Source organism: Epinephelus moara, chromosome 10, assembly GCF_006386435.1.
Source record: "Epinephelus moara isolate mb chromosome 10, YSFRI_EMoa_1.0, whole genome shotgun sequence".
Lineage (NCBI taxonomy): Eukaryota > Metazoa > Chordata > Actinopteri > Perciformes > Serranidae > Epinephelus > Epinephelus moara.
This window is the reverse complement of record NC_065515.1, coordinates 41,459,996-41,474,105: the sequence shown is the minus strand read 5'-3', so window position 1 is coordinate 41,474,105 and position 14,110 is coordinate 41,459,996. Positions and strand designations below refer to the sequence as shown.

At 39.0% G+C, this 14,110-nt stretch overlaps 1 protein-coding gene across 1 annotated transcript in view; it reads left to right on the top strand.

Moving 5' to 3' along the window:
• LOC126396257 (inactive N-acetylated-alpha-linked acidic dipeptidase-like protein 2) overlaps positions 1 to 14,110 on the top strand; it is a 770,727-nt gene that overhangs the window by 500,815 nt on the left and 255,802 nt on the right. Inside the window, exon 9 of the mRNA XM_050054195.1 lies at positions 5,550 to 5,693. Coding sequence (XP_049910152.1) covers positions 5,550 to 5,693 — 144 coding nt within the window. The remainder of the gene's footprint in view (positions 1 to 5,549; positions 5,694 to 14,110) is intronic.

Sequence of the window (14,110 nt, the reverse complement as noted above, 5' to 3'; positions counted from 1 at the left end):
TTTTAACAGGAGCTGGGGGGCAAACACTTTTTCACACAGAGCCATGTAGCTTTGGATTTTTTTCTTCCTCATTAATAAAACCCTTCATTTAAAAACTGCATTTTGTGTTTACTTGTGTTATCTTTGACTAATGTTTAAATTTGTTTGATGATCTGAAACATTTAAGTGTGGAAAACATGCAAAAAAGTAAGAAATCAGGAATGGGGCAAACACTTTTTCACACCACTGTATATTCTACTCAGTCACTTTCTCTACTCCCCCAGTGTCCTTTTTCTTGCCCTAACGCTGCATTTTTCTACCCCCTACACCTCTCATGTCTATTCTTCTGTTTTGTCATCTCCTTCCCCTCTGCTCACCTTCTCACAACCTTCTCCTCTCTTGTCCCTTCATCTGCTATTCACTTCTTGCCGTAGCCCTTCTCCTCTAACCTCTTATCTTTTTGTCAGATCTTGCCCAACCATCTCCTGACCTCCCTTTTCGTCTTTACTTTTTACCTTATTTCTCCTCCACAATTTTCTCACCCCTCGTCCCCCCTCTCCCCCTTGTCTTGTCTCCTCTGTTGTTCATGGATTATTAATCGTCTTGTGGAGCTTGAATGCCGACATGGCACTCTGTAGAGCAGCCACAGAAGGCTATTGACTAGAAGTTTGGTTCAAAGAAACCACTGGGGATTTTTCAAGGGTTGCTGAACTTGTCCTCACAGCTAAGGTTAGAGTATAGATTATTCACAAACTTGGACAAAGTATGGATCAGCTGCAAGAGAAGCAGAAAAGTAACAATATGCTTAAGTTAATGGGCTATACAAGATGCAACTGGCTGAGGAAATGAGATATTAGTGACAAGGGATGCATGCCGTTGTAATGAGTTATGTCTCTGCCAGAGCTCCCATTTGTTTGTGAAGATATTGTAGCCATAGTTTGACTATGACAAAGGGCAAGAAAGTGCAACAGAACACTTTTTTAAGTCAGAAATTTATTTTTTCCTTAATCCTGCCAGTTAGATCTTATTACTGAGATTTCCTGAAAACAATGGGCAGTGTAATTACAGTCTTGTGAAAATATAAGGATACTGAAGTGTAGTATTGTAGTGGAACAAATGAACACTGTTAGAAAATAATCTGTAATATGTGCCAGTAAAACTAGTTTATAAGTGATAGGTCATCTGTAAGCATAGATGTTTGCAGCTACCATCTTAGTTCAGAAAGGATTTGTAGGAGGGATTTAAGTTGCAGATGTTATTTCCTTTAAATGCATAATTATACAGATAATAAATTGACCCTTTGTATATTTTTTTCCAATTAACCTTTGAGGCGCTCCTGCGCAGGGAACAATTTCAAAGCCATTCATTTGCATGTCATTTAAAGATACATCACTGAATGGAACAGCACACATACAAAGCAAAATTCTATGGGGACTCTTGGCATTCTTAGCAGTAAAATGACAACACATGTTCTAAAAAATAATTGCCGACAGGCCACAGTGGTGCACAGCTGGAGGCAGGTATTCTATAGAGACAGTGAGAAGTTAACATGATAAACACTGGAACAGCATTGGGTTTTCTACAGCCTTTGTCAGTGTGTAATTATGGCTGTAAAATGTATGTCAGTAGAGAGAGGCTACAGAACCTTCTGACAGTGGGTCTGGGCCACCTCTCCCCAGTCCATTGACAAACTTTTTATAATGAACAAGACTGAGAGTAGCCCTTTTAAATGTGGGCTTTGCATTTCCAAGATGCATTCAGACTAGCTCATTGTCATTGTGTCCTTTAGTCACTTTCCAACATATTTTGATGCTACGATTTTGCCGGTACAGTTTTTGATTTTCATATAATTTGTACAGCCACCTCTTTTTTGCTGTTTAACATCAACTTCTACAACAACTGAGTCATGTTTTGGCTTTTGAGACTGATCTTTTCAAGACTGTACATGTTTCTCTGCACCTGATTATTTTCAGTATTGGTATTGTCTAGACTGACTGACAGGAAGGAATTGGTCAATAAAATCACAGGGAATTGTGAGAAATGCTTCAAATTTCCTGAAGCCCAAGATGCACTTAAAAGCACTTAGTCTTTTATGCTACATAGCAAATACAGGTTTTTAATAATATATTGATGGATTTAGCAGATAGACTGCAGCTATTTATCAGTGTCTGCCTATGCAAGGACAGCTTGCATTGATAGGTTTGCTTGAATATGTTTTACAGTTTAACCTGGTGTGTCATTATGCTATATGCAAAATAGACAGCGAGAGTTCATGAAGACATCTCTTTGTCTAAAAAGGAACTACAACCATTTGATTGCTAAGTCAGCCTCACAATTTGGACTTACCCCACCATAACAGATACTCTCATTGATGATATGATTTAACAGGGAATATAACTAATGAGGCCTTTAATCACCTATCACTTCCTGTTACAGAGTGTGCCAAAAACATTTTGTCCATTTTCAGGTTGAGTTTTCTGCTTTAGTTCTGTTTTCAGCAGGTCCTTATCGCCCTGATACGGTGTTGGCGTTTTTTGGCTTTCTGACATTATTGTCATTTCAGTTAGGAAGCAGTAAAACCCTATTTCTGTTGGTAACAGCATTATTGTCAATAAAATTTTATAGTGCAGCATAGATATTTTTCTATTTAAATCATCCAAGGTTAGTCTGACATAAGGTTTGCTTAACATAAGCAGCATATGTTTTTTATTGAAAAAATCTCAGCTCAAATAGATGCCAGATCCTTCATTATGAATACAGTCTGTGCAATGTGCTTCAGTGAAATTATAAGGAGTTAAATGCATCTCCAGAGTCTAGGTAAATATCACGTTTTTTAAACAAATTATCATCATTATGATAACATTTGCATCCTAAGACATAAAACTGTAATTTGTTAGCGAGTCCGGCTGTGTATGGTTTTGTGAGTGAATCTGTGTGCACGTCTGCATAATCTACTGAGTATGTGTCTCAGTGCAGTACTGTGTGTGTGTCAGTCCATGTGTATGTATGAAGCTCTGGAGTACTTTCCTTAAGGATAATATGATGATGAGGCTTCTCTCATCTAAGATCTCTCAAGAGTCATTCAACTCTTACTCAACTCTTCCTTAAGTTATCGTCCATTTGAATCAAATGAGAAGATTTAAAACTACTAATCAGTAGGAGTCATGGAAGAGGGCAGTAACTGGTCTCCTCTTATCTGTGTATGTGTCCTTGCAGACATGGTAATAATGCTCCTTTTTAAATTCACTTCCAGCTAACTGTGCTGTATAAGTGAAGTGCCTTTGGGCCCTTGACACCAGGTTTCTACAAAAAGCCTCACACAGATCACAGCATGTTTAACCATTTACAATGTGAAATACAGTAAAGTCACAACTGAGACATGTCAGATTAATGTGACCAATATAAACAACTTCAGCAAACTATTTTCTTCTTTATTTCTTTTGTCATTTGCTAATTAACTGTTAGAATTTACCACCACATTTGTAGTGCTGTGTGTTCATGTCAGACAACTTGATTTCCACAGTGAAGCGCATTTCACATTGGTTGAACTATATGTTGTTTCACTGTGATTGGCTCAGCTGTTTTAAAGTTATTGTATTTAGTGTATATATTAATCACCACATTCCACCTCACCCTGCTCTTTGCACTTTGTGCTGCTGCCTTTTTATCAACAATAAGAGCAAGTGCACATAGAGACACCCAAAGGGTCTGCACATCCAGGAACTAACACTATTGGATGTTGTGCTTGCTTATTGAAACAGGGCCCTGTAACCTGAACTTTAAGAATGCTCCCACTCCATAGACTGTTAAAATAATGGATGTAGATAATGAGAAGATGAGCTGGGGTGATTCATCAACATAATCAGCCTCTTGCCTAAATAAGGTCACTTCTGGCTCTAAACAACACAATGGCGATGGCCGAAATGTCAAACTCGAGGCTTCACAACAAGGGTCTACAAACCAGTGGGTGATATCACAAAAGCTATGCCCATTATTCTTACAGACTATGGTGAAACACCAACCAGTAAAATGCTCTCCTTTAGGGGAAGCTGATGAACCTTCTTTCCAAAAGACCCTCCCTTTTGCAGAAATGTCTAATATCAACTATGCATGTATGCTGCAATGGCGGCCAGCACTGGAAAGCAGTGAAGCCTTGGCTCTGCTCTCCAGTGCCTTTTATTGATGATTATATTGTGACTGTAAGTTATGGTAATTATTCACACAGTGCACATCGTGTGTATCCCATGTACTGTATGTATCCCACTGCACAGGAGAGTGGAACAGCAGTGCTATGAATTGAACCTGCATGAATGTGAAGCAAGGACTAGGAGGAACATTTTACCCTCTTAACGAGGACAAATATAACAGTGCAACCATCTCTGTTGCCCTGAGCAATGCCCATATTGGCTGAATGGTGGAAAACTTCATCTCTATTAGCAGTCAGTCCACTAGATTCAGAGGATGAAGGAGAGAAGGGCAGGGGAAAGAAAGAAAGACAACTAAGACATAATAACAATGGGGAGATAACAGGTGCCCAGGAACATACACACACCTTTATCCTGGATAAATTAAACCCATGAAGGACAAACAAGATTTCTGGTACTTAGCTAACAACACTAAGATAAGAGCTCAGTCAGGCAGATCAGGCCCTGCTGCCCATAACTATCACTGAGAGACAAAGCAAGCAACTTACAAACAAACAACCTAAGCCTTATCATGTCACAGACTCCACTGTGTGTTTGTTATTATTTCTGTGTCATTTCTACTGCGGAAAGAGAAGGGTAGTATAGAGAAGGGATGTGTCTTCATCACCATCATGTCAGATTGACTTACAAGCTGCAGGCAGTAACAAACTGCCATGTCAGATGTTTATTACTGAAAGTGCCATGTGCGTTATTATCTCTTTTATAGATCATGTGCAGGACATTTTTATTTCACAGCAAACAAAAAAGAAGTGGTAGACTGTGCATTTGACCTACTTAATACTACATCTGTCAGCCTGTGTGTCAGCCTTGCTGTCTTAGCTGAATAGGCTGCATGTCAAAACCTATGTATCTCTCATATATTCATCAGTTGATTAAATACAGGCCTGAAAAGTCATTTTTTTAATAACTAATACTAAAGCCAAAACATATCCCTTCTGATTGAAAATCTAATACAATACAGCCATATTACTCAGATTGTATTATACATCATTCAGAATAAAAGAGTCTGATTGTCTCCAGTTCTTGACATATTCAGGACATTTCTACAGGAGAACCAAAGTTGTATTTCCAGGGTTTCACATGTACATACAATCGGCTGCCATAACAATAAATAGACAGTCTACTACTGTTGAATGTTAGTTACTGTTTGAAGTAACCATAGGAAACAGAGCCTTCTGGAATCCTATATTTTACCTGTTATGGGGGAACTGAAATTACAACGGGACAACAGAGAACTATCACATGCATAAGTGTGTGACTGTTTGTTTTGTTTGTTTGTTAAATTGTCAAAAGTTCTGCCCTAACTCTTGTTTTCACCTTGGTTCCTTCTGATTCTCCTCCTGTATTTTTTGTGTTTCTCTCTAGCTGAGGTGTCAAGAGAGGCTGGAGGAAGTCTGACATCTCTGTTGGTTCAGCCCGTCTCTGCCCTCCTGGCAAAGACGTTACTGTCCTCTCCATCCACAGGGCAGGGTGACTCCTGTATTCCTTTAGCCATGCCTCCCAACACAGGTAAGTGCACAAAATACAGTATGACAGGATTCTTTTAATCAATCAGAACAACAAACAAAATATATACATATTAACCAATACTAAATACAACCACATACTTTCACAATCTCAATGATAAACATGTCAAATATAAAGGTCACAAATAAAACTCCTCATCATTTGTCAATGCAGTTGCCAGAAAAGTATTGTACATTTGTGCAAACCACAGAAACACTACATTTGTACATCATAATGTTGTGGATACTTTTTAACTTTGCGGTTCTTTATGTTTATATAATGTTGTGTTTAACGTGGTTAGGTTCAGGCACAAAAACCACTTGGTTATAATTTGGAAAACATCATGTTTTGGCTTAAAATACCTGGTTTTGGGGGCTCTGTTCCAACTATAAACACAATGTCTTGCTATGAAAACAAATACTTTTCGTGGTAATCAATCAATCAATCAATCAATCAATCAATCAATCAATCAATCAATCAATCAATCAATTTTATTTATAAAGCCCAATATCACAAATCACAATTTGCCTCACAGGGCTTTACAGCATACGACATCCCTCTGTCCTTATGACCCTCGCAGCGGATAAGGAAAAACTCCCCAAAAAAACCCCTTTAACGGGGAAAAAAAACGGTAGAAACCTCAGGAAGAGCAACTGAGGAGGGATCCCTCTTCCAGGCGGACAGACGTGCAATAGATGTCGTACAGAACAGATCAGCATAATAAATTAACAGTAATCCGCATGACACAATGAGACAGGAAGAGAGACAGAGACAGAGACAGAGACAGAGACAGAGAGAGAGACAGAGACAGAGACAGAGAGAGATGCAGGACAGACGGTAATGACAGTAGCTTACAACAACATTAATGATAATATCCCTGGTGGAAAAACAGTGATGGGTTACCAAAACACAACCAGTTTTATTGTTTGTTGTATAATAGTGGTCTGGAGCGGTCTGCAGCCTGGCAGGCTGTCCCACCTAGGTGGCATACCATCCACTCTCTCCTCCACCCCTGATAATAAAGTCAGTTCATATATTAAGTCACTTTAGAAACATTAATATGGGGGCGTCGGTGGCTTAGTGGTAGAGTAGGCGCCCCATGTACAAGGCTGTTGCCGCAGCGGCCCGGGTTCAACTCCAGCCTGTGGCCCTTTGCTGCATGCCTCTCCCTCTCTCTCTCCCCTCTTTGCACTTCACTATCCTATCAATTAAAGGCAAAAAATGCCCTAAAAAATATCTTAAAAAAGAAACATATGAAATGTGCAAATGTAATGTATTTGTTGATCGTAGGAACAAACAATGCCAACATTTTCTCCTGGCATCTGGGTTGCACTTGTTAAGACAGAAATATTAAAAAAAACACATATTGAGTGCAAAATCATAAATTAATTTTTATAATAATCAAAAGTTTACATTTTGTTCTGTTAGCTTGGCGGGAGCACCACCAGCACATTTTTATCTCTGTTATAGCCAATAGGGAAATTTGTCTGCCCAGTCCATGTGCATTGTGTACTGTAGAAGGCTGAACACCATCTCCTCCATGGTGTCTCGTGTGAGTACAAGGAAGACATGGGGTACAGGGTCATTGTCTGTGTACTCCTAGAATGAAGGCTGTATTTCTTATTCTCAGGAGTAAGTCAGGTGCATTCTTGTAGTGTGTTGGACTCCACCAAGGTTGTACCCAGTCATGTTTGTAAACTTATGACTGAAATCCTTGTGTGGAGTCAAAAAACTATGGTTTGGTGACAGAAGGTTGCATCTTTGCTTTAAGCTAACTAAAGTTCCGGGTGACACCCTTTGAGTTGGGGCCAAGCTGCTACATCACGTAAAGATGCGCAAGTTTTTATGCATGATTGAGATACAGTGAATATGGCATGTAAGACTGACAGGCAGGGATACAGGGGTATACAAAGACTGTTTTCATGAGGAAGAAATTGTGCCCGAAGACAAAGTTCTTGATTTCCTAGTAGATCTGAATTTCATTCCTCCCCTACAGCCGTGAGTATTGTGTATTTGTGGAGGATCCAAACAGCTGAAATGAGCTTCCCTCACTGTGTGGCTGGGCTCACCTTAAGACTTAAGTTTAGAAGCTCGGATAGCCAGGAGGAGTTGGAGTTAAACCACTGTTTCTTCACATTGAAAGGAGCCAGTTGAGGTCATTTAGGCGCCTGGTTAGGATATCCCCAGGATGCAACCCTGTGGATTTATTCTAGGAATATCCGACAGGGAGGAGATATACATACATATCTGAACATATTAAGCCTAACACCTCAGGATCCCCCAGGACGAGCTAGAGGATGTTGCTGAGGAGCAGAACGTCTGGACTTTCATCAGCTCGCTGCCACCACATTCTGAACAGAAACAGAGAGTGATTCTATTTGTGTCTATTTGTGTCAGCATGTAGAGCTCATTTTAGAAAAATAAAACATCCATTTACAAGTGTTAGGCATGATAGCAGTCTTGATTATATTATCATCTGTCCTACAGATGTCCTGCTGCAATCCAATTACAAGCTTTGTAGGGATCCCTTTCAATCATGTTGAGTGCAGTACCAGGGCATGTCACTGTTGTGCATCTATAATTACACTAAAGATGTTTCTCTTATCTTTGATACAGAGTAAAAGCGATTATCGATTAAACTATTGACAGAAAAATAATGGGCAAGTATTTTGATGATGGATTAATCATAATTTTTCGAGTCAAAATACTAAATAAATAAAATAAATTTTAAAGAGCATTTTTAACACCTTTGATATTTTATGGACAAAACAAATAAATGATTAATCAAGGAAATTATCGGTAGATTAATCAGTATGAAATGAATCATCACTTGGGGGTCTAATTCAGATATTCAACCTATTGTAGAAGTTGAAAAAGTAGTTATGTATTTATGTCTTAATTGATTTGTATGATTATTTGTTTTACATGCTCACTGCAGCTGCACAAACTAACAAAAAAACAAATTATTAACACAAATAAAGTTTAAATTGTAGGTCCAGGACTTCACTTATACAGTTTGTGTCTGAGCTGTTGTATCATTCTGCTCTATCTAAATGGATCACCCTCACCACCACCCATCTCTGCAAGCATATCAGTCACACTGTATGGTGACTCAGTGAGTTCATAACCTGGAATCTCCAGCAAACACGGCCTGGTTGAGTCACAGATGTGACCTATCTACCTCATCTCCACTGCGACTCAGATGTCGTCTGGAAGTGTTCAGAAAAGAACATGTTTTCATGCAGCTCCACTTTTTTCTTTCTTAATTTTTTCTCTCTCGTATTCATTACTTTTCCTTAATTTCACCCAGAAACTTAACATAATGAGCATTTATTACTCCAAAGACACAACAAAGACAGAATAAAAAGCTTATCAAATCCCCTAATCCTTCTTATATACAGTTACATTCACATATGAATTCCACACTACAGAGACAGGAGCCACACTGGCAAATATAAACCAGGTGCGTAAACATAGCACAGGGCAGGGAAGTGCTTGAGACACCTCACATGTCCAGTAGATAATGATAAATTACATCAAATGAAGTCACAGTCCAGCCAGAACATGATGTCGCCATATCCAGTGAACATCAGGGAAAAGTGCACTAGAAAAGTGGCAAAGTGTTCTATTGGGTCAGTGATTCCATTTAAAGAGTGGTCATTTCAGCAGAAGTATGGAAAGAAGGAGGGATGAGTAAATGATCCAGGTGGACACAAAGGTTCGACTGATTTACTGTTTAGCCAACATGATTGCCTATACTCATCATATTTTGAAGCTTGAAAAGCAATCAGAGGAAGCCTTTTGCTTTATATCTTGATGCAGGAAGTTGGTGGTAAGGTTTAAGGAATAAAACTGCTTGGTTAGGTTAAGGAAAAGATTGTGGTTGACATTAGTCACGTCAGTCAATTCACGTGACTTGCAGTCGACTAAAGACTCACGTGACTAACAACTTGTCTGACAAGATAACTCAATTTTGACATAGTTTCACACAGGATACAACACTGGTCTCCTCGGTCAAAGTCCTGTGCTTGTTGGACCCATCCATCTCCCCTTTCAACTGCCCTGAGCGGCAACTATAGTACTCAGGCGACCTTCTTTTTTCTTGGGAGTGAGACCAGGCTGATGTTGCTGAGACGCAAGGTGAGGCTGATTTTTGTCTGGTGAAAGCCCGTGTTTCCTATTCATTTGAACACAGATCTAGGCTGTGGCTGTGGGGCCAGCAAAAAAAAAAAATATCACAGTGGCCTGCAGCGGAAAGTTGAAACAGACCCAACTTTTGGAGAAATGCTACAGTCATGCTGCTGTGGCCAATCAGGTGACTGGCAAACGACTGAAAAAGATGCCCACATACCACAGGAACAACTAATACAGTCTCTTTCTCTTGTTAAATGTTACTGTGACTAAAAAAACTTAGTATGAATTAACAGCTTATGTGTAGTATCCTACAAAGAAAAGCATAAACATAAACACACTAACTGAAGACAAATAGGCCTACTCACTGTGATAGCGAGACTAGATTTATCTCCATCCCCCACTCCCCCACGAATGGGCTATTTTACACTCCCACATGACACTGCGGCCAATTGCTGCAACGCCTGATTTGGTATACCGAATCATTCATATATGAATGCAGCCTTAAGCGAGATTTATACTTCTGTGTCAAATTGGCATAGAGCCTATGCCGTAACCTATGCCATGGCCTGCCATGCACCTCCTCAGAAATGTAACTACAGGTTACAGTGGGGCAGACCTATTGTCTTTTTCTGTAAGCTGAAAACCATTGAAAACCTCAGAGGAAACTAAGCTGTTATTTATTTCTATTTCAAAAATAAGAAACAATAAATTGTGAATACTATAAAGCTCCCACAAGATAGTATTTTCAGACTTGTGTGTGATTTATCCTTGCCTCATATGGGTAGAGCAAATCTCCACTAGTCGCTAAGCTAATTTGTACAATTTAAAATGCCATAGGCTCATGCTAATAACATTAGCATGTTGTATTTGTGGATAAAATGTGTCCAGCAAAGGGCAAGTGCTTTGTCTGTGAATGCTGCAAGTTATAGTGAAGCCAATTTGTGGACTTGTGTTTGAAACTGATGCTATTAAGCCATGTTTAATGAGTGTTTTGGGTGTGTTTTGAGGAGGAGGTGTAACTGCAGAGGGACACAGACACACCACGGCACAAGTATAAATGCTCACATCGGCGTAGGCCACATGCATAGGCTATGGCAAAGGCTCAGCATAGAGCTGACACACAAGTATAAATCTGCCTATAATCTTTCATGAGTGCTTCTGTATTTCTTGATCAATGTTATTACCTGGGTTGGCTCATCCAGAGCTGATTTTCATGAATCCACCGCTGTGTATGAACGTATTTGTAGAAGCAGCACTTGATGGTGCACTTATTTTTAAAACCCTGCCCACTTTCTCACCTTTGCACACCTGGTTGGTCACTGCTTAAGTGACAAAGCCCTGTGGTGGCTTTAGGAGGCATGAGTCTTGCCCGAGTGAGGGGAAGAAGAGTGTGATTTTGTCATATGGTCACAAAGTCAGCAGAAAAATCAGGTCCGGGTGGATGGATGTATCAACAAAATGTCTTTCTTTCAGTTTGCTCTGTTTCCTATGGTTACTTGTTTCCTACTGATATTCAACAATGGGTCCTTTTAAGCATGAGCATGGCCAACCCAACCTAATAAAAGGGGTCATAAACCCGAGCTGTAAGCCCAAACTGCAGTATTTCTTCGACCCCTACCCAAGTTGTTTTGTGCCTAAACCTCACTAAACCTTAACCATAGTGGAGTCAGATCAATAAAACATTTTACTTTTGCAACAGTGATTTATGATGGTTCTGGAAGACAGATTAATGAGGTCATCCTGCCAACAGGAACATATTATCAGAAAACAAACAAACAACATATTTTGCCATTTAATTTGGAAGACTTGGAAGATAATTTGTACTTAACAATAGCAACATGAAATGTAATTGTAGTTTTAGTGGTAAGGGATGTACCCAAATATGAAGATGTTATTGAGGAAATTACAAATAATGCAATGGAAAGAGATATTATTATACCCTAAGTTGCTCGTTATTATTCAGGTGAAAAGAATTACTTGACTTGTCTGTGCATCAACCAATTATACTTTAAACTGATTCATATCATTGTGGATGGCCACAAGATAAAAATGCCCATTCTGTTTGCAACACTACTCTGATTTTCGCGAAGTAGTTGTTTCATTTACTACACTTTATTGAAATGCAATTGCTGTATTCTGTAATTACCCCTACCGAGACAGCAAACAGAGGGCTGAGAGCTGACCTTTGGCACCGGGTAGGAGGAAGAGTCATTATGTGGAAGTAGCGAGACAAAAGCCTGGTGTGGCAGCAGGGTTTATTTCAAACCCCCACCAATTAATTCATTCATTTTCCATACTGCTTATCCTGGTACATTGTCACAGGTATGCTGGAGCCTATCAACTGACATTGGACATTTCACACTGGACAGGTCACCAGACTATCACTGGGCTAACACATAGGCAACCATTGACGCTCATATTCACTCCTATGGGCAAATTAGAGTAATCTCTTAACATAGGCTGTAGAAGAAAACTGGAGAACCCAGAGAAAACCCATGCTGACACAGGGAGAACATGCAAATCCACACAGAGGGGCCCGGCTGGCCTGTGGTTTCGAACCTGGAACCTTCTTGCTGTAAGGCGACAGCGCTAACTACTGGACAAAATGAAGCTCAGAACCTGTAGTTTTTATAGATTTATTTAATGTCCTCCATCAAAAAATACCGTAGTCAAATATTAAACAATAACAACGCTTTACCTTGCATTTCAGTCACTATTTATCTGTTAAAGATGTAACATGTTTTATGTATTAGTCCTCGGTTTCATGAAATTTTGACTTAGCATCCACTAACATCCTACCAAGCTTTCATGGTTGTTTAAACAGATGGAAATAAAAAAAGGCTTGGAAATAAATATGGCAGTAGGAAAAGAGTCCCCTGAAATACAAGTAATCCTTTTAACAAACCTATTTATTTATTGAAAATAATGGCTGATTTATACGTTTATATTTATTTTTATTATGTAGTTTTTTGTTTTTTTTTGTTTTTTAGATATTTATATATTCACTTGAACATTTTTTGATAGCCATATTTAGAGTATTTATTTTCATTTCTTAGGCATATTTATTTCTGTAGAGAGAGATGTGAAAGTATATTACATAATTAATTATATGCTAATATTTGATTAATTTGATGTTTTGAAGGCACACCAACTTCATTGCCAATGAATATTTGCTAGGAAAATACAATATTTGCCTGATTAAACATGACTAGGTATGACCTACTCCAACTTACAGTCTTTTTTCTGGATACAGATACAGAGACAAATCATTTTGTTGGTTGAACAGATACAGATACAGATACAGATACAGACAATGACGTTGTCGTATATCTAGTAGTGGGGATATTGCCATCCTAGGTTCCCATTTGTGATGTCTCTATTATGTCTGAATGCTGCCACTTTTCCAAGCCTCAGTGTAAAAGCTCTTCAAAGACAAAAAAAAATAAACAGGCAAAGCAGCTTAACATATGTGCTTCAAGAGCACATATGTTTTGACCTCAAGTGCGTATAAAGAAAAAGCAAGAGCAATAAAAGTAAGGAGGAATGCAGAGATATCATTTACTCTATATGTTATAGGCAGTTGTACCTGTCATCCAGCAGGCTGGTCAGTGACTCGTGTAGAATGTTACTCTCACTCCATTTTTAAGTCTCTACTAACACAGAACAGTCTAAAAAAAAGGCCCCTAAAGAGATTAGCGTTCTTGGAACTTTCTGTATAGACCTGCTCTTTAGCCCCTCATTTATTACATCCCCTCTTTTTTTGTTGTAGTTGTATGTTGTCCTTGCTCTTGTTATTTTGTGCTGTTTAATTGCTTGAACTATTTTTATTGCGGCCCAGTTTTGATTGCCTTGAAATGTGACTTGTCTCTTAGGTGCGCTTGATGGTCAGGTCATCATAAATGAGATGCAGTTGTTAATTAACCTATTGTGAATGAGGTGAGAGAAGCTCTTACTGTAGGAGCCACAGAGACCTTCCGTCACACAAAAGGAGAATGAATAGATAGATGGAGGGATTAAATAAAAGAGATCCTTTCTTATGATTGGGGTTTCCACATTCCTCCTTGAAGGCAAAGAAATACACTAACATATGAGGGAATCAGGGCGGGACATTACAGACCTTCAGGGCAAAAATGGCCATAAAATTCTTGTGAAAAAATGGCAGTGTGGAACAAAAGAGGGAAGAAATCAGCAGTACTGCAGTGTCTTTACCAGCAAAGTCATTTCTCTCACTTTGAAAGGAAGGCTTGTCTCCTTTTAAGCAACCCACATACAAATTAAAGTAGAAA